The 25,809-nt window shown below is 40.4% G+C and overlaps 3 protein-coding genes across 3 annotated transcripts; 1 reads left to right on the top strand and 2 right to left on the bottom strand.

The window, feature by feature from the left end:
• Positions 1-6,833: 6,833 nt before the first annotated feature.
• wnt7ab (wingless-type MMTV integration site family, member 7Ab) lies at positions 6,834-13,527 on the bottom strand. Its single transcript, XM_028583396.1, has 4 exons — positions 13,154-13,527; positions 12,304-12,530; positions 9,455-9,726; positions 6,834-7,316 (listed from the first exon to the last, which is right to left on the bottom strand). The coding sequence occupies exons 1-4, from the start codon at positions 13,222-13,224 to the stop codon at positions 6,834-6,836; spliced, it is 1,053 nt and encodes a 350-aa protein (XP_028439197.1). The 5' UTR covers positions 13,225-13,527.
• A 738-nt stretch (positions 13,528-14,265) lies between these two features.
• Positions 14,266-18,714, top strand: fbxw12 (F-box and WD repeat domain containing 12). The gene is made up of 10 exons (XM_028583394.1): positions 14,266-14,432; positions 14,530-14,567; positions 14,690-14,856; positions 14,990-15,114; positions 15,681-15,887; positions 16,345-16,509; positions 16,679-16,889; positions 17,284-17,465; positions 17,585-17,715; positions 17,878-18,714. Exons 1-10 carry the CDS (start codon positions 14,334-14,336, stop codon positions 17,975-17,977), a joined length of 1,425 nt encoding a protein of 474 aa, XP_028439195.1. The 5' UTR covers positions 14,266-14,333; the 3' UTR covers positions 17,978-18,714.
• ptpdc1b (protein tyrosine phosphatase domain containing 1b) lies at positions 18,251-22,198 on the bottom strand. Its single transcript, XM_028583397.1, has 9 exons — positions 22,031-22,198; positions 21,387-21,552; positions 21,186-21,266; positions 20,951-21,069; positions 20,737-20,874; positions 19,657-20,636; positions 18,984-19,166; positions 18,746-18,856; positions 18,251-18,637 (listed from the first exon to the last, which is right to left on the bottom strand). The coding sequence occupies exons 1-9, from the start codon at positions 22,074-22,076 to the stop codon at positions 18,503-18,505; spliced, it is 1,959 nt and encodes a 652-aa protein (XP_028439198.1). The 5' UTR covers positions 22,077-22,198; the 3' UTR covers positions 18,251-18,502.
• Between the last annotated feature and the right edge of the window lie 3,611 nt (positions 22,199-25,809).

The following is a 25,809-nucleotide window of genomic DNA, read 5'->3' on the forward strand; positions in this document are numbered from 1 at the left end:
TCCCTTCAGCTCTGCAGCACTTTTTAGCATCTTTCTGCTCAATGTTTTGCTAAATATCAGCATAATACACACATGAGAGACTTCTCTTAAGATTTCAAAATGATGAGGGAAGGGAATTACTCTCAATAATCACCATTGTTTGACACGATTTTTGAAGAAGGCCCTTAATGGAATGCATCCTGATTCTCTCAGTCTGCTCTGCTGGTGCCCTCTCAGCAGAAACCATCAGGCCCGGCACTCTGAGGAACCGCTTCCACTTCATCTAAGTTTCTGTCACAGCAGACAGCGCTTTGTTCGGCCTGCTCGTCCTGTCACCAGACACCTACCCTTTTGAAAAGCTGTGATTTATGATTGAAGAGATCGCTCACGTATCTGTGGCAACTGACAATGCTTCGGTTGCTTTTGTTCCCTCTTCAGGAGTCGCAGGTGACATCAGATAATAGTCTGGATCATATTTATGCTCTTCTCCTTGTGTCAAATGTAGGTGATATACAACTCTGTCCCTGTCAGTGCATGGCAGGGTCATTTCTTTGGCTGCAAAAGAGCAAAGAATCTAAAGACTTCCTGCCAGAAACCCTTTAGGGTGTTTGTCACTCTCTGGCACAGTATCAGGAGTCACTACCCATCAGGCTTTCATTCTGGATTTAACTAGGCCAAGAGGAGACACTCACTAATGAATGGCCAGCCAAAGAAAATACCATTTGTATTGCCTGTGCTCGGTAAAGGCAACAACAGCAATATAGCATTACAATAACCATAAATCAACATACTGTAGGTATAAAGCCTCTGTAAAATCATTAAAGGCGAGTGAAAGTGATTCTCTCCCCTCCATCGCTCTCTTTCTCCTGCTTCCCTTTTGTCCTATTCTTTATCTCATTACCATCACTGAAGCTGAACTCAGAGCAGAGCATCCAGCTGTGTTCCCCTGCCCTACAGACAAACCTCTGACCCCGCGCTGAACTGTTGGATCATCTAGCACTGTCACAGCCTCATCTAGCACTGTCACTGAATGACTCTGAGGTCATTCAGTGCACATTACTTGTTTCAATTCAGTTTTCTTTAAGGTAAATTAGAAACTTAATAGTGGTTGTGTGCATGTATTGTAGGGGGATAAGTGACAAATGGAAAATATCTTCCGAGGAATGAACAGAATGACCTGAGATACCACCTGTCAGACATCTCTACAGAAGCTTCTACCTTGTTTACAGCCAACACTGGCTATTATTTACAGGGAGTCAGAGACATAAAACATCATACAAGTGGTTATTACAGTTCATGACATCTGTAAACGCAATTAACCACATACAAAGGCCACTTTGTGACACATACACACAAATTGTTAATTGTGCAGAACATGTTTTTTGTGTTGTTACAGCAAAATCTTTCAATGTCCTTTCCTGGGATATGCATTTCAATTGAGCAGCAGGGAATGAAATGAAGATAACATGATTGAAAAGGTCTGTGGCACTGACTTCAAAACACTTTTGTCACCAGCATTGTGGGATACATATCAAAAGAAGTACTTTCAGGTATCTCTTTACCTCTTTTGGGTTGAAGGTGAGGGTGTTTCCATCTCTTGGCAAAGCATGAGTGGAGAGAGGGAGAAGATTAATGATATAATAGCTCTGACCACATGGTTTAGTTATTTAAACTGGCAGCATCAGCTCAAATTGTTTCATAGCTTTCTGCAATGATACATTTAGAAACATGTCTGGACAGGTTACAAGATGCTAGAGGAGAGTCTTCATTGTAACTCCTTCTGAACTGTTGAGCCAAGAGACGGGAGCTTGGAAGCTATGACACCATCAGTAAAGTGCACGCAGAATGTTTACTTGTTTGTGTACCTTTCCTTTGTTAATTGGTTGCCTAATATACAGATTTCATTTCTGTATTGTCTCCACTCTCACGTGAGGAAAATATTTCCTAATCAGGAGATAACAAGTGAAGCCTATAACGTGTGACGCTGTGGTTTATAATGAACCTGCCGTCTTGTCAAAACAACAACAAACAATTAAATCAAAAGGAGAAGCTGCCAGCACTGTGTGGGCAGGGAAATGGCTGTCAGGCTAAGGATATGGCTGGCTGAGTGTCATGACGCTGGATGAAGATCAGTGATATTTCCTAAGCGTCTCTGAGTTTTACGGGGTTGTAGTGAGTTTGGTGTTTTTGTTCAAAACATCCCGTGTCAGGACGCCCGAGACGTCGGAGGATTACTGTAAGCTTAGCTCAGGTGACGTCTTCTGGAGGAGGGGAGGGGGGAGCAGGTATGAGGGCCCTCTATAACCCTGTTTCAAACCACTCCAAAAACAAGGAAAAGTATCATATGGGTTGCTCAGATCATTTGAAGATACAACACTACGCACCATCAAAGGCAGCTTTTAACACACTCACTTGAAGTTCTCATTACCCCATTTATCGGATGTATTACTGTTCCATGATTACATTTTTCAAAAGCTTCCAAAGGCAGGTTAAGCGGGCCGGTATGTTCACTCAAATCGTTGTAAATGGCTCCTTGAAAATCCCCCCAAAGAGCTGATCCAGCCTGTGTTCTTACCTTAATGCCGCTGACAATACCTTGAAGCTATTTGACCACTGTGTTTACCTGTAAAATCAGATAGACCATGGGAAGTCAGATAGACAGCCCCCCCTGCGAGTGCCAAACAGTTGTGGATCTCTCTTGTGGGGAGTGGATATTGTCTGCTATCTCTGGCTTCCATCGCAGAGTCTCAAACAGCACTCTGTTAAGAGAGTGCATGATTGAGCTCTGCGCCCATGCAGTATCTCTGGAATCACATAAAGACAACCTTGTGCTCTGCAATTTACTGTGCAGCGCTCAGGTGCTTGTGCATGTCTCAACCAGAGGAAAAACAAAAGTATGACTGACATAATCATGTGTCAGAAGATTTATGGTCAGAGAGAGCGAAGGGGGGAGAAAAAACTGGAGAGCATATTTTCTTGCTCTTCCTCCTCCTTCAAATTATTGTCTTTAGTGCTGTCCACTTGTTTGAGTGAAACGTTGGAAGCTGTTGAAACAGAATAGTTCACACACACACACACACAGAGCCTTGCGTTAATGAAAGGCACTGTAAAATGTTGATTTAACAACTCTTTCACTGTGAAATTATGAGTCATTTCCTTCTTCATTGGTGGTATATTGGTCGTCTTTGGAAGTAAACACAAGATGCTATCTATGTTTCATGGGTAACTTTAATTCTGTGAGTATATGTCATGCAGACACAAAAAAAAGAACAGAACAGGTAAGACTGTATAAAGAAATATGATCCCTTTGTTCATTGTAATTAGGTTTAGGTTCATGAGATGAATTGGAAATAAATCCTGAATTCTATCACTGGTTTCAGCAAATGTCTGCATCATCGGTTCAATTCTGATTCCAGCTATCAATCCGATCATCAGCGCAGTCAAGGCCGATCTAATGATAAAACGAAAAGCATGATGGATCTTGCTTAACTATGTGTTAAAAGACTCATTGTTGGCTTTGACATTAATTGCTGGCTGGAGCACACTGCTGGGCCGCCCTGATGTATTGGGTCATGGGAGCAGATAGGGAAGCTGTGGCAGGCCTCCAGTAATAACACAGGGAGTGAGCCAGACTACCAACCATAAATCTGCTGCTACCACCAACTTCCAACTACTGCAGGTGATGGGTGAGTATGTGTGTGTGTGCGTGTGTGTGTGTGTGTGTGTGTGTGTGTGTGTGTGTGTGTGTGTGTGTGTGTGTGTGTGTGTGTGTGTGTGTTCTTATAAACAAAACTCCAAAGGGTAATGCAACCCCACTTCACAGCAACATGGATATTACACCCCTGAACATTTTGGCAACCCTTGGTCCTGTTTATGGAGAAACACAGCTAAGAGTATAATTAGCTTTTCAGTGATCCTGCAGGGTGTCTGACTTAGGCTGCGATATCAAAGAAGGTGGTATTTTGTGCTTGTGACTCAATGGCGAAGAAGTGACTGTGGCCTCTGTGTGGTGGTGTTTTTGCACCTGACTGGAAAACACTGCAGGTGGATTAACTAGAACAGTAGCTAAACTACATTGTTTGTTTAAAAAAAAAAAGACATGTTATGCTGTAAATAATAGCATCAAAGGTTTGATGGTGTAAATGATTAATCCGCATTAGTAGAACCTAAGGGCACCTTGTAACCTTAGAGCACCACATTCAAAAGTATCCACACAAACCTGGGGTTTTGCCATTGTCATTTATGTTAGATTACCGCAAGTGAAGGTATATAAGGGACACATATAAAGGATTCTGAGATGTAAGTGTTTTGTCCATGAGATAATGTGATGTGCGTTTTACACACAAAACCCTAGTTTAGGTTTAACCAGAGGTTTTGGAGCAGCTGCCTTTTCTTATGCGCGAGTCTTTTGTATCAATATTATGAAAGCTGAAAGCTTTTGTCAGACAGAGACAAGCCTCTGTTTGTATCCCCTTCATGCCCTTTTCTCTCAGATTATCACTGCCTGTGGCACATGATATGGCTAATCTACTCAAAATTAAATCTGGATTCTCATGTGCCTCAGTTTTTTCTGTGGGGAGAAAAAAATGTTAGGTTTTGCAAGGAAAATGCCCATGTGGGAATGTTCTAAAATACAGCACAGGTGAAAACTTTACAGGCTACATTTGTCAATCCCAGGAGATTATTGGGAGCAGGTTTTCCGTCAACACCTCGGGCCAGTCTCCCCACTCCACTTCCAGGCCGATGAGAGTGGAATCTGTAACGACTGTGGGCTTTAGCATCGTTAACATTTTCCTGACACGTCGGCCGGCCTCTCTTGGAGACTGCCCTGCATTTTCTCTGCTGCACTGGAGTTGTTGTAGCAACTAGTGGCCCAGGAGTGAATGAAGCAGATGTGCGAGTCATCTATCACCTGACAGCTCCCACTCCCCCGACTGAGCAAGTCATCTCCGTGACAGTCTGCCCAACCAGTCTCATCAATTACTCCGGTACCCTACCATTAGAGCACAAACACTTTTCTCCTCTGACACATTCAACTGCTTCCCAGTCTGCAAGATGGGCCCTCAATTAAGCCTGAATAACTTTCCCCTTTCAAAGGACATCTCTCTTTCTGCAGCCCAGTATTGCACACATTGTTCTTGTTCGATAAGCACTTTGAGAACTGATTTATCTCCATGGTGACCATTTGAATTACCATATTTGAGAATATTTATCCCTATTTTATTGCCTGATGATGATGTAAACCACAATGTAGCTACCATTAATAAAGATTTACATTTATGTCCATTTGAAAGTGTAAGTAATGACTCTAACGGTTAATTGATTCCTATGTAATGAGCAATTAAGGTACTATTTACATTAAAAAAAAAAGTTCAACAACTACCACATTGGTTTATGGCAATTTTCAATTTTCTCTTTTTTTTCTCAATTGTCAAATAGTTATATAATACATATATCTTTGTTATATTTATCTAGCCATTTACAGTGCATTGCAACTGTTCAAGTATGTATGTGCTTGCAAAACTAAAAGTTTCTTTGTTTATGGCATTCCCATGTTCTTTTGTCATGATCAGAGTGAGACTTGGGTGCATGAGGAAGCAATAATGGAAATCATTTATTTTTAGTGTTATTCTGTTCCTGTATTTCATCAGTAGTAGTCATGAAACGCAGTAAACACAGACACATATAAACAGTTTCTATCACTTACAATATGCAACTATGGCAGTGACAGACAGCAGGGGCCAACTTACATATATCAGCTTTTTTCACAGGGATTTTAACACAGGTGTCAGAGTCAGAACTTGACATTGAATATGCAAAATATATAAATAAGACATTCATATAAAAATAGGCTTTTACAAAATATACTCTATGAACCAATATTTACCAAAAGTGGAAAATGTGCCTGTGTTTTTGATCAGTGAATAAATCCTGTTAAGCTAAATCGGCTTGAAGTAAGCAATGCCATTGAAGACAGTCAGTAGAGCGCACAGCCTTCGACCTCAACAAGTGGGATTCTCTAGACTAGCAGCAAACAGAGGGAAGACAAACTCATGAGAAGGTCAGAAGGTCAATGTGAGTAGCCTACATCCAGTTTCATCTGGAAAAACATTATTCTAAAACACATTATTCCAGGCAGATTCAAATCCAGTGTTTTAACAAGTGTGTGGATAAGTTTTGATTGCCTTAATAAACTAAAACCCAACATGTAGTTATTTTTGATCCATAATGGACAAAATCAGTAGTTTTTTCTTTATAGAATAAATTAATATTAATTATTTTCATTCTCTAAATACAGTATGTTAAATATTCCAAATGGCTGTGTCATTTCACCTGCGCACAGAGTGAGAACTACAGCAGTGTGTCCTGCCCAGCAATCATATCCACCATAATGCATTTGCATTGGCAAAGTCCATTTGCTAAATGTCCATATAGCATAAAAGTCTTGAAATTTTTGCTTCACTGGCTCACACTGTGGGCACCCGCTCCCACATGCCAGGGTACACAATGAACACAACAGTCCAAGAAGAGGGGTGAAGAGCTTTGTGTGCAAAAGAATCATAACTCCCCATCTTCATCTTACTGTATACACAGTACAGTAGTTCCTCATTATGTATAAAAAGACTGCAATACCAGCCTTCTTGTAAAGTTTAACCGTTCCAGTTTGTCCATGAAAACACAAAGACACGAATCCACACGCTCACATACATCATCATACATACACACACACACACACACACGCACGCACACACACACACACACACACATACACACACACACGCACACACACACACACACACACACACACACACACACACACACACACACACACACACACCATCCAATAAATATTCTCATTTGCATGTGTACACCTCTGTCCTCTCACTGCAGGTGTTGCATTTAACATAGCAGCACCACAGGAACTTGCAGTTGCACTGCCAGACGCGGGAGTACTGGTGTGTGTTGTATCCCCGACCGCAGCACATCAAGTCACAGCCGCTGATGTGCTGCATCATAGTCTTGTTACACACCCTGCCCTGTGTCCCCAAGCTCCCCGTCACAAGGTCCGCCTCACAGTAGTTAGGCGACTTGTCTATGTACACCAGGTCTGTATCCATGGGCTTCCGGTAAGAGTAAGGCTTCTTGATCTTGAGGAATTTAGGGCGCTTGTTGCGGCTGGCTTTGATTGGCTCCACGTGCACAGCAAGGGCATACTTCTCCTTGAGAATGTAGCCGAGCTCGCGGAACTTGGGAAGTGTAGTCCAGCAGGTTTTGGTGGTGCAGGAGCCTGAGACACCATGACACTTGCATTCCAGTCGCATGCTCTTCTCCAGGACCTAGACACACAAAAGCAATTTAGTAACGTGGTAACAAACACTCCAGTGATGAGTGATAGATACACTCTGATGATAGGTTAATAACAGCCATACTAGATTATTAAAGCCAATTACCATGCAGTTTACTATAAAAATGTCTTGCTTTTATCTGCTAAATAAATATGATTGTGTTTATATATATATATATATATATATATATATATATATATATATTCTTTTTTTCACAATAGAATTACGATTCATTCTATGTCTACATACAGACATAGAATGAACCCCTGGTGTCTCTCAATCTGTTTTAATTCCCATTTCAACTCTTGCACTTCAAGGCAAATGACAAATGTGCAACTTAATAACAATGTGACTGACAAATACACCATGGTTGGGGATTAAATACATCCCCACCACATAGCTGTGTGATACCATATACACAGAAGCCAAAATAATGTATCAGATTTCAGCCTCTGTGTGTGTAGTTACCACACACAACATATAAATGTCAAGAGTGACTGTACAAGGCGCCGAGTGACTAGGATTACTGCTAAACCCCAAACTGATGACAATGAGAAGTGCCATTGACTGAAACTGGAATTTTCTTTAGCAACAAGGTCAATTGCAATTTCCTTTTGCTAAAATGTTAGGAGTTTGGTATGCGATATGGTCTCCTAAAGCCATTGACGAGATATTTATGCCTCCGTGTTCTTGGCAAGTGAACTGTAACAATAAAACCCAAATACAGACGTGGTGTGAACAAGAACCGAAAAAAAACCTCTTCCTGAGCAAACCACTTCATAAAACCCTTGGCTTCAACTCGCTAATCCATCAGTTGTTCTGTGACCAACACTTGTGACAGGTTTTGTCCGGACGTCTGCGACCAGGGAGCTGTGAACAGCGCTCCTGCTCAGTGTCACTGCTTTTGATTAGCATAAAAAAGGAGGAGGGGTTACTATCAAAACAGAGAGGCCATTTATTAGCAAAAAGAAGAGAAACGAAATAGCAAAGTTTAAATCCACAAGTACAGTCTTTTTCCTGGGAGGCAATTTAGCTGTCCAGATAAGCCAATTTGAATTCATGGTGCACATAGAAAATGATCTACTGGGTACGATTGTGTGCGAGGAGGCTTTTCAGCCACTGTGGGGATGGACGTGTTAGTTGTGGGAATCAGGCTATTTGGCACAGTGAGACAGAGAGAGAGAGAGAGAGAGAGAGAGAGAGAGAGAGAGAGAGAGAGAGAGGATATGAGTTAACTTGGGCAAAGCTGCTTCTTTAGTCTTCTAACTCCAACCTCACTTTAGCTGTTTGGCACATTATGCCACTCAATCTCTAACCTCGAGACTTACTGGAGTCTCTTTGTGACTCCGCAGTGTTCTGCAGCCATGCATGCAGAAAAGCCATTGAATGAGCAGGTCAACGTATCATGAAAACCATCCTTTCCTTATCGCATCGTTGTCTACCATTCCGTTTTTATGTTGTATGAATGTCCTTTGTAGCTTTTGCATTAGGGTCTGACAGTAAACAAATGGCATGGTATATTTAAAATGATTTTGACTTAATGAAGATCCAATTTGGACCTTATACGTAATGACTGAATTGAAACTGTTATTAGAGTTGGTATGCAAATGAAGCGCATATCACTAAAATCTTCTATACAGCAACGGAGACACATACTAATCAATGATGATAACCAAACAGTAAACACCCATGTACAAGCAAATTGCACCTGATGTGGGTTTATGATGTTAGAGAAATTGTGGGTGGGGATTGTCATAAAGGTAACTGTATACTGTCCCAATGGTACAAATCCCATGGGGAGGGGAGGGGGTTTGGGCTAATGCCTTTTTGTACAGTGTCAATCTGTTTTCAGTGCAGAGATCTGGGATGTAATCAAACCCTGCCAGTTAAAAGTCCCTTAAAAGCAGCCTGCTTGTTCAGTCTTGGCAAGGTTCACCCACACCACATCATGGCACGTATAATAGTTACTGAGGCCAGCATTAGACTTGTTAACCACTGTTTACAATTATCTTTAGTCTTCACTTACTGATATATTCGTTGTGCCTTTAAATAATTCAAATTTGGAGAACAATTCTATGAACTTTAAAGTCATTGTGCTGAATAAGGAGACATAATTGCTAATCACTTACCTTGCGTCCCACCTCATTATTATGGAGGTTCATTAGTGTCCTTGCATTCTGTTTGACTTCCCGAGCATCGATAAATACTTTGGAGAAGCCCAGGCCGTAGCTGATGTCTGCCGAGCAACCTCCCCACTTCCAGCCCTGGTCTTTACTGTAGAAACCCTGCTTCTCCTTATCACAGCTACAGTCACTCAGGTTACCCTGTGTACAGGCGGCTGTAATGGCGTGGGCCACCCCTGCTGCAATGATGGCGTAGGTGAACGCAGCCTCTTTACTGCCTAGTGGAGCAGAAAAAGAGGGGGATGAATAAAATGTTGCAGGTATACATTGATATTTTTTGAAATAGAGAATGTCATGGTGTTTCTCCTCAAGTTTAAGGGAAATACAATAAGTACGTAACAGGAAATAAATAGGAAACGGAGAGTAATCATTAACAGTAGGCTATGTGTGCTTCCATCACAGTCTTGCTGACATATCACTCAAGGGCTGCAGTGTTTTGAAACCTGACCTGGAAACTGTCCTGCCCATTAACCAAAATGGACACTGGTAGTATAGTCAACAAAGCAGTATGAATAAGAGGGTTGTCGGAAAGGAAGGGCTATTGATCCACTCAGAAACTGTCACATTCTGTGTAAACTCATAAGGCACTGACATCAGAATCTTCATCCTGCCGTTATCTCACCCGAGTCCAGCTAACAAATCATTTACACGCACACGGAAATATCGACGAATAACTAAAGGTTAATCTGACAGGATTCATATAGACAAATCCTGAAGCAAAGTTCTCCAGTCGAATCATAAGCGAGAGCCTAATATATCTTAATGCAAACAAAGGAATACTTTCCCCTTCTAAAACAATGTAAAAACAGCCCATGATGTAATATTCATGAACATAATAAACGAGAAGTATGTTTTTATTTTCAGATCTGAGATTATCATGCAAACAGGAAACTTCTGGTTATAACATCCATCATATCTATGTGTAAATAAACTCCTCTTGTCTCTGTTTGTTTAAAACAAACATACCTTGTTCGTGTTTCCTCCTGCCACCCGGTTCACTATGTAAAGCTGCCTTGTTTTTTGATAAACATCTTGGATGGGTGCCCTTGCCATTGAAAAAGAAAACTGATATTGAGGCATCAATTATTTGGACGTTTTTATAGACTTAATGGGCTCCGTGCCAAAAAAGAAGGTGTGTCAGTCAGTTCTGACTGCACCGTTGTTAATTTTTCCCCTGCAGTTCTGAGTGCGTGAGTTCACCGCAAAGAGATGATATGAATTCTTCTTTACCTTCCAATGAGAGATGGAAGATATAAAAAAAGAGAGTGGACAAAAAATTCAAACGCCTGTTTAAGTTGAACTAGAAGTGCCAGTTCACTGTTCTTCTGCCATGTTTGTTTCTCTTTCATCTCTGCAGAGTCATTCACCTCTCAGTATCCAGCCTCTTTATATGGACCTCATCTCATACAGCTTAGTGTAACTACAAAGTTCAAGTGCAAACACAGTTGAGGCCTAAAATGGCTCAAAGCTGATACACCTTGCATTACCAGTAAGGATTATGTCAGTTCACGGGTCATTCGCTCCTTTGCTTTAAGAACAATTGCGCGCTCCATAGCTCCACTCAGCCTGGGCATCAACAATGGCATTCATTTACAACCATTGGCCTTCTGATCAGTGAAACCAATCTATTTGGTATGGCTGTCCAAGCCGTAGACTTAAACTCCTTTCTTGGAAACACAAACCAAGACTCTTGATGAGCTAAAACCACTCATTCAAAAATTGTCAAACTGTTTTCATTTCAACAGCATGAAGAGATAATCCTTTCTTTCCAACAGCAGCAGGCAAGATGGCCTCACACAGCTGGTCCAAGCTACTGACCATTACACAAAGGGGTATTTGGATTCTTTGTTTAACAATAGTTCTTACATAACTAAAAATAAATTACAATTATTTTAAGGTTTTTATCTAAATAGTTTTATAAAGCATCATCTGTTATCAACCTCCAACATTGACTGTAACCATAAAGGCATCATTAGACAAAATAGAATTAAACCTTAGTAGGTCTTCCTGTTATTGGTATCCTGGATATCCAACTGTCTTTAATCCACTTTATCAGTTCATAGTAGCCAACAAACAAGCCACAAAACTCCAGCCATAATTACAGCATCCCTTGCAGTTCATCCGTTCTCGAGAGGAATATTGATTTGAACTCATTTGTTTCTCTAATTTAGTACTTTCAGGTCTTACTTTCCTCTTGGCTTTGCCCCATGGTAACTTATACCCGTGGTAAGATCTACGGCCTTACAGTGAGAGCCACAGCACCCATCACTAGACAGGATAAAGAACAGAGAAAATGTGTCTCCAGAGACTCTGCTGGGCTGAAAAGAAAGGCTGCCAACAGTCACAAGAGCTTTGTTACAGTGCTGGCTTCAGATACCTTTTATAGAAAAGCCCTTCTCAATGAAAAGTCTAGAGCAAATGACACTGACTCCTTATGGGATACTCCTTATACTATGAATGCAATAATTCAGGACAGATGACATTCTGGTGCAGGTTTTGGCTGGATTTAAGAGCACCAGCTTTTAGATTATATTTCAGGAAAAGGATGCAAGTCAAGGTAATTTATTTTTATTTTCCAAGGCATCAGGTAATAATATAACTTTTTGATACCCCTAAATAAGGAAAATCTGTTTTGCACTGCGTTCTGTGAATATAAACCATAGTGCCAGAGATATGTGCGCATTTTACGCACAATGCGCTTGAATACCCATTGTGCAAGGTGATTAATACATTGTGTTTACTGCTGGGGGGAAAAGTTTCAAACTGTAAACAAACGTTAACAGACAGCAACATACCCACTTTCAACTCTTTTCCGAAGACTGTCCTCTCTCCAAGCGCAGAGCAGTTCCAGCGCCCGTTTTTGAACTGAAACTGACACTCGTTGATGCCCATTTGGGCTCCCTCTCCGATGACGATAATGGCATCGGGGCGACTCTGGCAGATAATCCGTTGTCTGGGGGCCAAACCGGGGATCTTGTTACAGATTATGCTCGCACCTAGGGCCACCACCGACGAGAAGCCACTGTGAATGGAAGATGGATATCACTGAGAAAAGGTGGCCATCGACCATGTATTTTCCATTTTGAATATGTTTGGCTGTTAGTTTGAGTTTATTTTTCATCCTAAAGAGTTTACATAACATTTTTAAATAAAATGCATGTTTGGTTTATTAAATAGTAGCTCATGATCATAATTCAAATATTTAATATATCCTGGAAAATAGACTGCTCGATGCTGGAAGATTTGGCGTCACCTTTTCACATTTGCATTTTAACAGAATTGTCATCAAAAAGATTTTGTTCCAGTTTATAAGAGATTCTATAACATGTCAGAGCTAAAATGCAGCACTAATTCTATACGTTAAAGATAGCATTAAGGTTGTAGATATTTTTAAATGATTATACCGGTATGATTTTTTTGACCAGCCTTTATCATAAAATAATGCCATTAGTGATAAGGACGCAGTTGCCACGAGTCTAACTGAACTCTTCTCTTAATTTGTTTTTCTTCCGTAGCCTACGTAAAATCACCTGCCTGCTATTGAGCACATATGGGATACAGTAGGCGCTTTTGAAGGACAAACAGCAGATACAATTTTAAAGTGAGAATAACAAACTAATGTGAAGTCAAATAAGCGCAGCTCACCCAATTTTTAAATAAACAATTCCCAGACAAAGTAAAACTCTTAAAATCCAGCGTCTTGTTCTCCGACTCATTGCGGCCCCGCACTCAGTTTCATGCAACGATCCGAAGAGCTGATGAATAACTCGGTTCGCTTATTCTCCGATCGATCACAGCCCAGGTAACTCCAAAGGAACTCCAAAATGACGAAAAGCATTTAAAAAAAACAGTAGACGGTCGGGAAAAACTTTTTACAAATTGACGGCTAGTGTATCATCCAAATTCCCTTTATGTGGCTCCCTTTCGCTGGGCCCTCTTGTCATTGCGAGGGTGTCACAGGTAACTATTGGTGAGGTGAGCAAGTGCGATTATCTCTTTCTCACAGTTCCTCTGCTACCCGCAGGTCTTGGCTATATATCTGGCTCATCTATCTGGGGCGTGTTCACAGGAGACATGGGGCCCTGCTGAAGAATCCCGCCAGGGCTGAGATCGCACACACACACACACACACACACACACACACACACACACACACACACACACACACACACACACACACACACACACACACACACACACACACACACACACACACACACACACACACACACACACACACACACACACTCCTCTGCAGTGAATTCACCTTGACTGATTGGGATGGCGTTTTATTTGTTATAAGTGGATCAGGGTTCAACGTAATATGGACATATGCTTATTTTTACGCAGATATTACTCACTTGCCAAAAGTAAGCATAACAAAAAGCTACAGATAAACAATATTAAAACAAAACAAGTAAGAAGCATTGACTTTTATTTATTAATTTATTTATTTTTACCTCAACATAGACTGAGTTATCCTATCTCCACTCAGGTAACATGTGGTGTATATCACACATATTTAATACATGCATTTATTTACTTTAGTTGTTTTTTATTCAAATGTAGAATTCCATCGACTTAGTTTAAGAACGCATCAGATGCGCGCTACCTGTAGTGCGTATTGTGTCTCCCGGTCCTGGACATTTCCCTGGATCACCTACCTTTATATTGGCGACATCTGGTGGCGCAGTAAACACATTGCAGGCTAAAACTTAAACAAACCACTCTCTCTTGTCCCTTTATTCTTTCCGTAGCCACACCCAAATGTAGCTTTTGCTTTGACGTACAGTTGGTGAGGAGCTGCAATATTATTGATGTCAGAATGGATCTTCATCACCAGCACTTGATCGGTGATTGCCTTATTCATATTTTTACGTTCTTGCCGGAGGAAGATTTAATAAGTGCCTCCTGTGTGTGTAAGGTAAGTGTCCAACTTGCGGAAGTAGCTGTGCAATATAGAGCGAGGCCATTATAATTCCCAAAGATGTCTGTGTTTGATTACAATTATGTATTTTTAGGATTGGAATGAAGCTGCAGAGACTCCTTGGTTATGGAGGTACTTTCATCTATGTCTTAAGAAATTAAGCTTGTTTGTTTATGAAAGTTAAAGTAGATGCATCTGGGAATAACATTTCAAATCGAAACATTTCTACGCATTCAATTGTGTGGTCCCCTCAGGAGGATGTGTCTGCAGAGCTGGGGCTTCTGTAACCTCGCTGTTTTGGGGAGTGAACACGGGAATCACTCATGGAAGAGATACTACCTGCGACGTTGCCGTTTAGAGATGAAGATGACGGAAGGTAGATCAGGAGGTTACACCTGCAAAAGCCTCAGAGGACACACAGGTAAGCTACGCCGTCTCTCTCTCTCTCTCTCTCTCTCTCTCTCTCTCTCTCTCTCTCTCTGGATCTCTTGGATCTTTGCATGACTTCATAATGTCTCTCATCACATTTTTACATCTGGCATACTGTCCATAAGGCAAGGTGGTGGGGTTGGTGTACCTGCAGGGGAATTCAGCTCAGCATCCTGACATCTGGAGCAGCTGTGCCACAGTGTGTAGCGCCTCTACTGATGGAACAGTCCGAGCATGGGACATCCAAAATGTCAGTGCCAACACCTTCAGCATATCATCCTGCATTCTCAGTATTACCATGTTAAAGTCTTTGTACCATTGCAAAAATGTTGTCATGTTTGGAGGCACAGAGTTACAGAGGTATCTACTTAATCCAAGTTTCTGTATATTTATCTGTATGCTTTTGATTAGGCTTGTTTTTCATCTGTCCTAAATTGATTGTATGACTTTCATACAGAAATTATAGATCATGCCTCAGAAAACATGTACAAGTCCACTTTAATGCTGCCCGTATCTAAAACCTACATTAACCACAATTCATTTACAAGTAGTCTTTCTTAGATCCGCAATGCCACGAGGTAATGCCAGTTGCCAGAAAGTGACATTGTCCGAATGCAGGCATCATGCTGCATTCAGACCTTTCATCTATACTAGGCTATAAGTCATATGTACTGCAAGCCAGGTGTATGCAGGTTTCATTCCAGCTAAACATTACTGAAACTCTGACAGTTCCCTCTTCTTGGTCGAAAGTTGCAATTCACTAGAATAAATTCCCTCACTAAGACACCTGGTGTTGCTCCTTTTTTTTTCTCTCAGGGTGAACTCCTGTGGTGCAGTCCTGTGCAGAGTCCTTTGACAGTGATTGTAAGTGATGAAAAGCAAGACGTTGTGATCACAGCAGACTCCACAGGCCTCATCAAGACCTGGCAGGGTCAGACCGGCCAGGAGTTGGCCTCCTTTACTACTGCATCTCCACACTGTACAATACTACAGTACAATATCAACAACAATTGGTTTCTGACTGTAAGTAACTTCAGAATTTCTGGGCTTGTAAATCGGAAAAGTAATAAGTAGTAGGGGTGGGAAAAAATCGGAAATCGTATGTATCGTGTTTTTTCTTTTTTGGGTGACGATTTTAGAATTGATTCTTTTCCCTAGAATCGTGATTTTTTTTTTTTTCCTTCTTTTTTAAACCAATGATTTGACCTAAATATTTTGTGTTTCATATCCGTTTCCAGCTAAAAAGAGAGAAAGCAGAAAATCCGTATTATGTTCTTATTTACAAATGAAATAAATGTCAGACTGACATGTGATGTGCATTATTTTTTTAGAAAACAAGTAGTTTTTAGAAATGTCTCATGATATTTTGTCTCTAGAAGTGTATTATTCAACTTTTGTTTTTGTGAAAGAATCGAAACGGGACAAAAGCATATCGTCCCAGCCCTAATAAGTAGTAATAAGTCAATATATTCTCTTCCAGGTTGGAACCAGTCAGGGATCTGTGTGTACACTAGCTGATCCAGCTTTGACTCAAAAGTCCAGCACCATGGTGTGTGACACATTTAAAGTAAACACACTCTTAGTGTCACCTGACAAGAAATGGATCACTGCTGGAACCAAGGACAATGATGATTTAAGTCCAAAGGTATTTCTTGTTGTCTTTGACAGCCTGACTTTATTGGTCTGTTCTCATCTGTTTTCTTGTACTGCATTAACTCAGTGCAAGTTACACAGTGGGAAAATAGGTGTCCATAGATAAGAACAGTAAAACATTACATACACATTTTGTAGATTTATCTTTGGTTTGTTGGCAGGTGATTTACACTGAGAGTTTGACCTCACCGTCTGAGGACGAAGATCCTCTGTGCCAATCTGTGCCGGTCTCCGGCTGCCAGGCTGCTGTCTTCATACCCACCCAGCCTGCCAGACTGGCCATCATCCACCATAACCAGCGCCCAAACAACAAAGCCCTCACTGTCTTCGATGTCAGCATTAAAAAAACTAAGTACAAGTCAGAGATCCAGGGTGAGGACTGAGATATGTGCAGATTGACTTTGACATGTGGTACTGAATCTTGTATAAGCCATCAGAAAATTGCAGTCAGTTGGTGAATCATTTTATGGTGTATTTTGCTTATTCCCTGGATGACTGGCATGCCAACAATTTAAGACATCTAACACAGCTTCAGTGGAATTTAATATTAGTAAATGTCATTCTGGGAAATGCACGTAAACACAAATTGAAATATATGCAAGTTAAACAGGTTGAGTGAAAGTGGGTAACCCAAAAAATGTATATTACAACTGAATATCTCAGAATTAATCCTGAAATCTACAGTTTGAGAATTTAAAAGATTTTTCCCCCTAAATGTTGTTTTTGGCTTGTGCCGATATCATTTTGAATGTCTTCTCATCGTAAGTCCAACAGGTGGAGTCCTTCCCCTTGACACTGAACACCAGTTCCTCACACATCCTTCTCGAGGCCAAGGACAGCAACTGCTTAGTGTTGGCAGCTGGTCAGGAGCTATGGGTCTACTCTTTGAAAGGAGCCCTGCTTGCTAGCTTTAAAGATCATACTATGCCTATTTCTTCTATATCTGTGGTAGGTCGCATTTGGAATTCAAAGAAATATCCCTTCACCTGTTGTAACTCTTTGTTTGGGATACAGTACAATATACCCTCTGTGTAGAGAACCAAGTATAAGTTTCTTCACAATTACAGGACCGCTTTCGTGTGGTGACAGCATCTCAAGACCTCTCCTTACGAGTGTTGACATGGAGAAATGACAGAGACCAGAGGTTGACCCTGGAGAGTCGATACCACTTACTGGGAGGCTCTCACACAATGTCCAGGTACAGTATGCTGTATGCTTTAGTACTGGTCTGCTGTATCAACAACAGCCAGTATCCTAGTAATGCAACAGCCTGAATACAGGTATTTTCTCTGTATCTTCATGTTGCTTCTGCAGTAATTTCCTAATCTTGTTACGTTATGCTCTGTACCCTGTTTTCTAGAGGGTTCACCCATGTTGCTTGTGACTACTCCAGCATCGTGGCCTCAGCAGAAGGGATAGACGGGAAAGATGTCTTAAAAGCGTATTCTTTCACCTCATGAGCGTCGCTGCTCCAAAAAAAGGGGCCTACAAACAGTGTGCACAACCCTCCAGAAGGAGGATCATTTGCTTTTATTATGAACTTGTCATCATATACTGTATGCAGACATTAGGATGGGAAGTCTATGTTTACACAAACCAGAATATAATTTTGTAAAGGTGTAAGGATAATGTTCATTGACTACGCTTTTGGAGCTGAGGTATGTCACTGTTGAATATGACCAGTCTTAAGGCATAATGTTTGCTAAATATTCTTTCATCACCTGTCACCTGCTTCAATATGTCACTACAGAAGAAAATACTGAGACATATTATAGTTATGTATCAGTGACAATAATCTCTGACAAAATAATCTAATGACAAAATGTACAGTGATACATTTTTATATTTAGCCCAAATTGACAAACTCTTGGAAAAGTTATTACATATGAAACAATTTGCCCACAAGGCACAAAAGCATATTTTTTTCTTTCATGCCTCCACATGGAGGTACAGGCAGTGCACCGCATATGCATGACTGGTAGTACCTATGTTAAAGAGAAGGGAGACGCTGGCGGCTCATCTGCTTCGACGACCCTGGATCTCATGTCCTCAAGGACACATCGTAGGGCTGTAGTCATGGATTCATACACTTTGCTTCCATCCTCTGATTTATTTTTGATCTGTTCAAAGGCAAACAACCCTCAAGTTGTTGAAACTAAACCAATGACAAGGAAATAAATTAAATTGTTAAAATTAATCCCACTAATTAGGTGTATTGATTTTCTTACCCAGGTAAAAGCTTTGATTGTACGATTCAGGAAAGCATTTTCAACCTCTTCTGGTATTTCCATCATATGAGCCATACAATTTAGTATGCATGTTAATGTTTGTTTAGAGGCCTGGAAAGGGATGAAAATGAGGGTTAAACAAAACAAAACAAAAATTATATTCGGGAGCTTCATAGGGCAGGCAATTCATTGTAGTATTGTTGTTTCAAATGTGAAACAGCACATAGTACGCACTGACCTCGTCAAGTGTGTTGAGGACAGTTTGAGCACCAGTGTTGTTGGCGTTGAAGGCTTTGGCTTCCTGGATGGAGATGACTGGCTCTTTAAGCTGCTCAAGCCATGCCCACATGAGCCCAGTGAGGATAAAGGGATCCCGCTCCGTACACAGCCTTTCCCAGCCACCGCCTTGGTTCAGTTCTGCCTGCACACATTCGGCAGTCGTTTTAGACCCTGTCTGCCTGTATCTACTGTGCCTGTTCCACCATTGCAGCAGTGTGTAGAATTTTCACATCATTATAGCATCTTTGAAATTGTTCTAGACATGGGGGGTCTTTTGTGATGCTATCAAAGTTATAGCACAACTTAATATAAAAACTGACATTTGTACGTATGTAATGTACCAGTCAGATCATTATAGATCAATTTGTTTGGGGTTGGGTTGTTGTCCTTTACTTTTAATTTGGAATGGTCACTTTGTCAAAATTTTGAGTTGACAACATTTAGAGTAGTGAGCATACAATAATGCCTTTGTTGGGGCTGTGAATTGTAGGCTGTCATGAGCAGCTAATAGCTGACATAACTGACATTTTAGCATAACTTTAGTCTTTGCAAATTCAAGTGGTTGTTGCATTTCTACATGCATGCCCTCCATTTCTACAAATACCACCATTTCACTGGTATGGCTCAGTTACCTGCCAGGCCAAGACGTAGTTTTTGTGCTCTTCTTCTCCATCAAGAAAAAGGTCCACTGCCAGGGCCTGTGCCACGAGCAACCTCCTGGCGTCCCGGGACAACTCTGACTGCAGGGTAATAAAGGGCACCTCTGACCTCTCTGATTGCTCCACTCCTCTGTCTTGAGGCTTTGTCCCATTCATTAGTAACTCTTCCCTCTGCTCTGCCTTCCACCTGGACAACAGGCCAATGTATTTGGTAGATTCATTGTTTCCCACTGACTCACTACGTTGAATGGTTTTCCGCTTCACTTTCTTCAGCAGAACGGCTCCATCTTCTACATTCTTGATTTGCCAGAGTGAGCCTGTTAGACTTTGTGAAACGCCAGAAGTGGCCTCAAATGGGGAAAGAGACATCTCAATACTACTCTGTGACATGGAGCCCGGAGGTTGTGTGAGGAGGTTGAGCTGTGAGCCCAATCGTCTCAGGTCAGACTCGCTGTAGCTCAGACTTTTGCGATGGTAGAAGATTGGTGGCTCGTGAAAATGTCTGGGTAATGTGGGCGCACCTGGCAAGCGGGGCTCCTTTGTTAATAACTCAGGCCCCATCTTCTCAATGAGGTTGAGAGTCATCTCTATGTCATCAATATCAGGGGCCTCAAGAATGTCTTCCTCAATCACCTGTCGATTCTCTGCAATGTCCAACAGCAGCCTAGACACGAGCTGGACAATCTTTGGGAGGTGCCTCAGCTCCTTCCTCTCATTGCCATGCAATATGTGTCTCTGGCGGTTCAGGTACTGGGACAGGGTGACTGGGTTGAATCGTGGCTCAGCACAGGAAAACACACTCCTCAAAGGGGCAAGGAACTGGACAAAATGTCTCACACAACGCAGCTGACCTCGGGTCTGGATGGAATTGGGGCGTTTAGCACGTACATATAAAATAGCCTGGTTAGGAGTCATCCTGGTAGCATAGGCCAAGAAGCATGCTAACAGCACACCTGCAGGGTAGAAAGGGGAAACTCGTCATTGTATGTCAGATTAAACAGATGAAAGACCAAGCTGTCCTGATACTTCATACAACATTCCTTCCAAATCTACCTGTTCTGCCCAGACCAGCGTGACAGTGGATTGCTATCTTTCCCTCCTGCAGTGCGAAGGCCATGACTTTCACCATGTCTAGGACAGTGGTAAGGTTGGCCACTCCATAGTCACTCCAGCCAAAATTGTAGAAATAAACTGAAATGGTAAGATGTTTTCAGTCAACCTGAGTAATAATACAGATGTATCAAGACTTATTGTATAAAGCACTTACTGTTGTTTTCCATGAAGACCTCTGGGCGGTATGAGAAGCCGCTCTCTGGCTCTAGACGGTTTCCGCAGCTGGCATGTTCACCAGGTATCTGTAGGTTGATCACTGTTTTAATACCATTCCTTGACACAGACACACACACACAAACAGAGATATGAACAACAATATTATTCTCGTCTCCTCAGGTGCTGTATGTTCTTAGTCAGGAAGCTGCTGAAAGAAGCAAAGTTGTGTATACCTTTTGAATTGATCAATGATGTTATACTTCTCAATGATTTCTGTTGAGGGTCTGGACATAGCGAGAAAATAATCAGAAACCCTGAAACAATGGAGAACAGTTAGTGGGATATATAGATACTGACACTGAAATAGAATATTTGGAAAACTGTTATGCTTTGTTGTACTATGACAACTGCCAAAGTAAAATGAGCATATGTACCAGGATGAGTAGAGGCCTTTTATGGCCTGTTGGTTATCACTCCAGTAACTTGGGTTGTCATACTTGCAGGCTTGACCTCCACAGCCGATTGAGCATTGCATATGTTCAGGAATAACATAACGTATAGCTTCTCCTACTATTGTGTACTTTGCCCTGGGGGCTCTGACTGGAGTTATTATAGGGGGAAAGAAAAGAAGAAAAATCTGATATCACACAAAACTTTAATCTAAAATGATTGGTAATATAAGTGACATGCATTGTATTTCATTTCTTTTGTCAAAATATACCAGGAAACTATTAGATGAGTGGTTTCCCAGCTGAGTAAACCACTATTAAAATCCAATACAAAGTTTTAATATCCTTAGAAACTATAGAGCAACACCAAATGTAGGCCTAAATGTTTAAGATCATTAGTGGTAATGTGCTCACTTAGAGGTATCTAATCCTTGTCTGGCATTGCATAGTTTCACATTGCCAGATTTCCACAGCGCTGTGTCAGCACTATATCAGGCATAGCAAGTCTGTCATCAGGGCATTACAATGAAAACAGCCAGTGGTGCATTTGAATTGCAATTTTATGTAGTCATTCTTTAATCGCTGACAGATACATTTTATTGATGACCAACTATCATCCTTATACTTACTGAATTCCATCAGAGCTCCACCTCTTGTCTTTGCATGGAGTGCCATATGAACAGTCACTTAGACTCACATCCACAGTCATAGCAGAGCCTGGACAGACATATATCTACCTTGTTACACTATATTATACACTTTATCATATGCATTCTGTAAACTATTTGTGCTGTGGAGCCTTACCTTAAGCCTGAAATACTGTTCTATAAGCAGTTTCCTAACAGAGTCAAGAAAAGGCATCTTAATCTCATAAATAACCAAATCTCAGGTTTTTGTTTTGTTTTTTGGACTGTAAAAGTCTCAGTGATTCATATGTTTTATAGATAGAATAGAATTAACTTTATTGTCCAGCCAACACAAAAACATTGTCCCTGATCTCAACCAGAACAAATATAAAGACATAACATGTCCACAAGCTAAAAACACATTAACAGAACAAAGATCTCTCAATTGTACAACAGTCATTGCATGATAAGACAAGTTAGAGAGAACCACCTACAAATACACATTTTGATCAAATATCGACATCATAAATCATATTCAATCAAATGTAAAGCAGACATAATCCATTTTAAAGGATTAGCAAGCTGCTACTCTTAGCCGGTAGTTTGACCTCAGTAGCTCATCACAGTACAACATTCATTATCACTCTTCAAGACCAATGCGCAAAATAATCAACTTTAAATTAGCTAACAAGGTAAGACCAATCTAACATAGAATACAACAAAATGTACTAAAATAAATGTAATTTGAAGAAGAAAAAAAACAGATTTACCTGTAGTAAGTAAGACGAGATGCTTGTAATCACCATTTTCAAACACAAATGGTTCACACCTGCAGTTGCCAACATTTCTAACATCAATCTCCACAGCTCTGACGTTGTCTTTCCCTCTCCAGCTCTGTGGAAAGTCAATCCTGTGGCCTCACTTGATTTGTCTCGGATTATCCCTGTGTAGCGGATGTGGCAACACAAGAAACCTACAGGATTCTGTGCGCTCCTGTGGGGAATGCCAACTATCTCAACAGGATGACAGATCAAGCATGTGAATAAATTAACCTCAAGAATGTGTTGAAAAGTAGCAGAGATTGTGTGCTTTGTAATTATCTCCATGAACAGGTTCCTCTGGTCTGCAGCTCCGGGGGGGTTCGTTGTTGGGCTATTCTTGACTCCTCTTGGATTAGACTAATCTTATTACAGTACAGGTATGAAAGTAGAGCACCCACTCCTCAACAAAAACTCATATTAAAGCCACATCAACTGTCCAACTGTTCACTTGACCAGATTCTCAACATGTCTAATATTTACTATTTGATTAATGATATGCTATGATATGTGTATAGTTGTGAATACATGTAAACCAATTTTGTATTTGTGTCACGAGTGAGTTCATCACACTTAAACTCTGCTACCCTGCTGCTACAAATAGTGAAACCTTAGTGACATAGCAAGTAGATAAAAACTGATTGGCTTACCTTGCACCTTGCTAAAGCTTAGGTTGGTGGAAAAAGATTAGTCTATGATGTACAGGATTTGGAGAGACTTCAAAGCCAATAATCCAAATGCAATCCTAAAATGTTGCTGGCCATATTACTGTAAATGACAGAAAGCCTTTCTGGATTAATTTCTATCTATCCCTAAATTCATTATGTTGATTGTGTGAGCATAACGATCTATACCTTTTTCAACACGTGTTTCTGGTATCTGTTACATCTTATATCAAATCATAAATTTGTGGATTCTTGCATGTTTATCCTTACTCTGAATATTATTATATTATATATTATGAATAGTCAGTTTATGTTGTATATACATCTAATATACTGTATATTTTCACTAAATGATATATCATGAATCCTATTATCTAATTTGAACTGATGTGATAAGATTATTTTTTATTAAATTTGTCAAGATTTTGATTATGCAGCTTACAAAACCTATATAAATACTCAAATCACTGAAAGTCTGTGATTGGTCTGTACGGATACAGAAAATCACTTAAAGTGCCCATATTATGATCATTTTCCGGTTCATAATTGTATTTAGAGCTTACATCAGAATAGGTTTACATGGTTTCATTTTCAAAAAACACCATATTCTTGTTGTACTGCACATTGCTGCAGCTCCTCTTTTCACCCTGTGTGTTGAGCTCTCTGTTTTAGCTACAGAGTGAGGCATCTCACTTCTGTTAATATCTTTTTTGGGAGTCGCACATACGCAGTAGCTAGGTAAGGACTACAAGCCAGTCAGAAGCAGAGTATGAGGGCTGGACTACAATAGAGCTGTTTAGAGCAGTTTGTGAACAGTGTTTTCTCTGGAAGATGGTAAGTCCCTTTGGGGTGGACTTTGGGCTTTTTTACTTTGTAAACCGATTACATGCACAAAAAAGATAACACAATAAAGGAAAGGGAAAACGCCAAAAAGCATAATATGAGCACTTTAAATGTATTTTGCAATACATTTTGTATGTCATCTAAAACCACCAACAGTTAAGCTCAGTTTGGCTATGAGGAGAGAAATCAACAATCAACAACATGAGAAAACTAAAGAGGAACAAGCACAAAACATTCTGTCTGCACAAAACTAGTAAATGCATGACATGTACTATAGGGTGAAGCCCAGAGTAAATATGTAAGAAATGTTGCGTTTTCCGCTATAAACAGAGGGATGGGAAAAAAGGAACATTTAAACCAAGACAAATCAAAAACGGTTTATTATGTGAAATAACAGCAAATCATTTTTGACAGTTAAGATACTTATTGTAACATTTTGTAACTACATGAGTAAAATATGTTCACAGGCAGAAAGACACGTTTACAACCAAATGAAACCAGTTACAAGGGGAAAAACAAGTATCCATACATGAAACATGCTCTGTGCCCCAGGTGTAGCCTGGAAAAGGCAGGATTCATTACTGTCTTGCTATATATAATATACTGTACACCAATACAGCTGGAAACATGTCACGGTGTAAAAGCAGTGGTGTGTAAAGAACTCCAATCCTCAGCTGTAGTAAAAGTAGGAATACCACACTAAAGAACTTCTTACAAGTACACATATTGTATTTAAAAGTAGAGAACTGTTATCAGCTAAATGTAGGCTAGTTAAATTATTATAGGTAATATTAGAAGTAGTATACTACATTTCTGGATTGTTGATAAATGCATTAATGCATGCTAATCATGTACTGTTTGTGGTAATTTCATCTTTAAAAATTTGCCAAGAAACTCCCGAACAATGTTACTTGCAGAAATAAATAGCTGGAAACGTTTAGGTACTAGACCCGAAACGTTGCCAGCTATTACATTGCCAGTGTGTGAGGGAGTTTCTTTGCAACTTTTGACCTACTCGTCCCCCTCCTGCACCTGTTACAGTTATAGATGTGTAGGGCTAGTTTATAGTATTATTATAGAATTATTTTTCTGATCTTTAACAATTAGCATATGTTAGAATTCACCATAGGTTTTCTAAATGTAACCGTGGTGAAAGTAGTGGAGTTAAAATATAAAACACTTACATCACTGTAAACAACTGGTGTAAGATAACATTAATTATGTCTCTGTTTTCATTCAAGTGTCACTGTAGGCTAGGCAAAGTCAGTGATCCAGCATGAACAAAACCTGGCCCATTAATACCTGTCCTGCAACAAAACTGCCTGAAAAAGGTCTAGGCTATACGCTGGACATGGTGTAGGCCTACCAGGTAAGCTATACACTACGTTTCTATAAATAAGATATTATATAATACAAGAATACAATTAATGAAAGCATAAAGTAATATAAATGTATG

The sequence above is a fragment of the Perca flavescens genome, chromosome 7 (assembly GCF_004354835.1).
Source record: "Perca flavescens isolate YP-PL-M2 chromosome 7, PFLA_1.0, whole genome shotgun sequence".
Taxonomy (NCBI): Eukaryota; Metazoa; Chordata; class Actinopteri; order Perciformes; family Percidae; genus Perca; species Perca flavescens.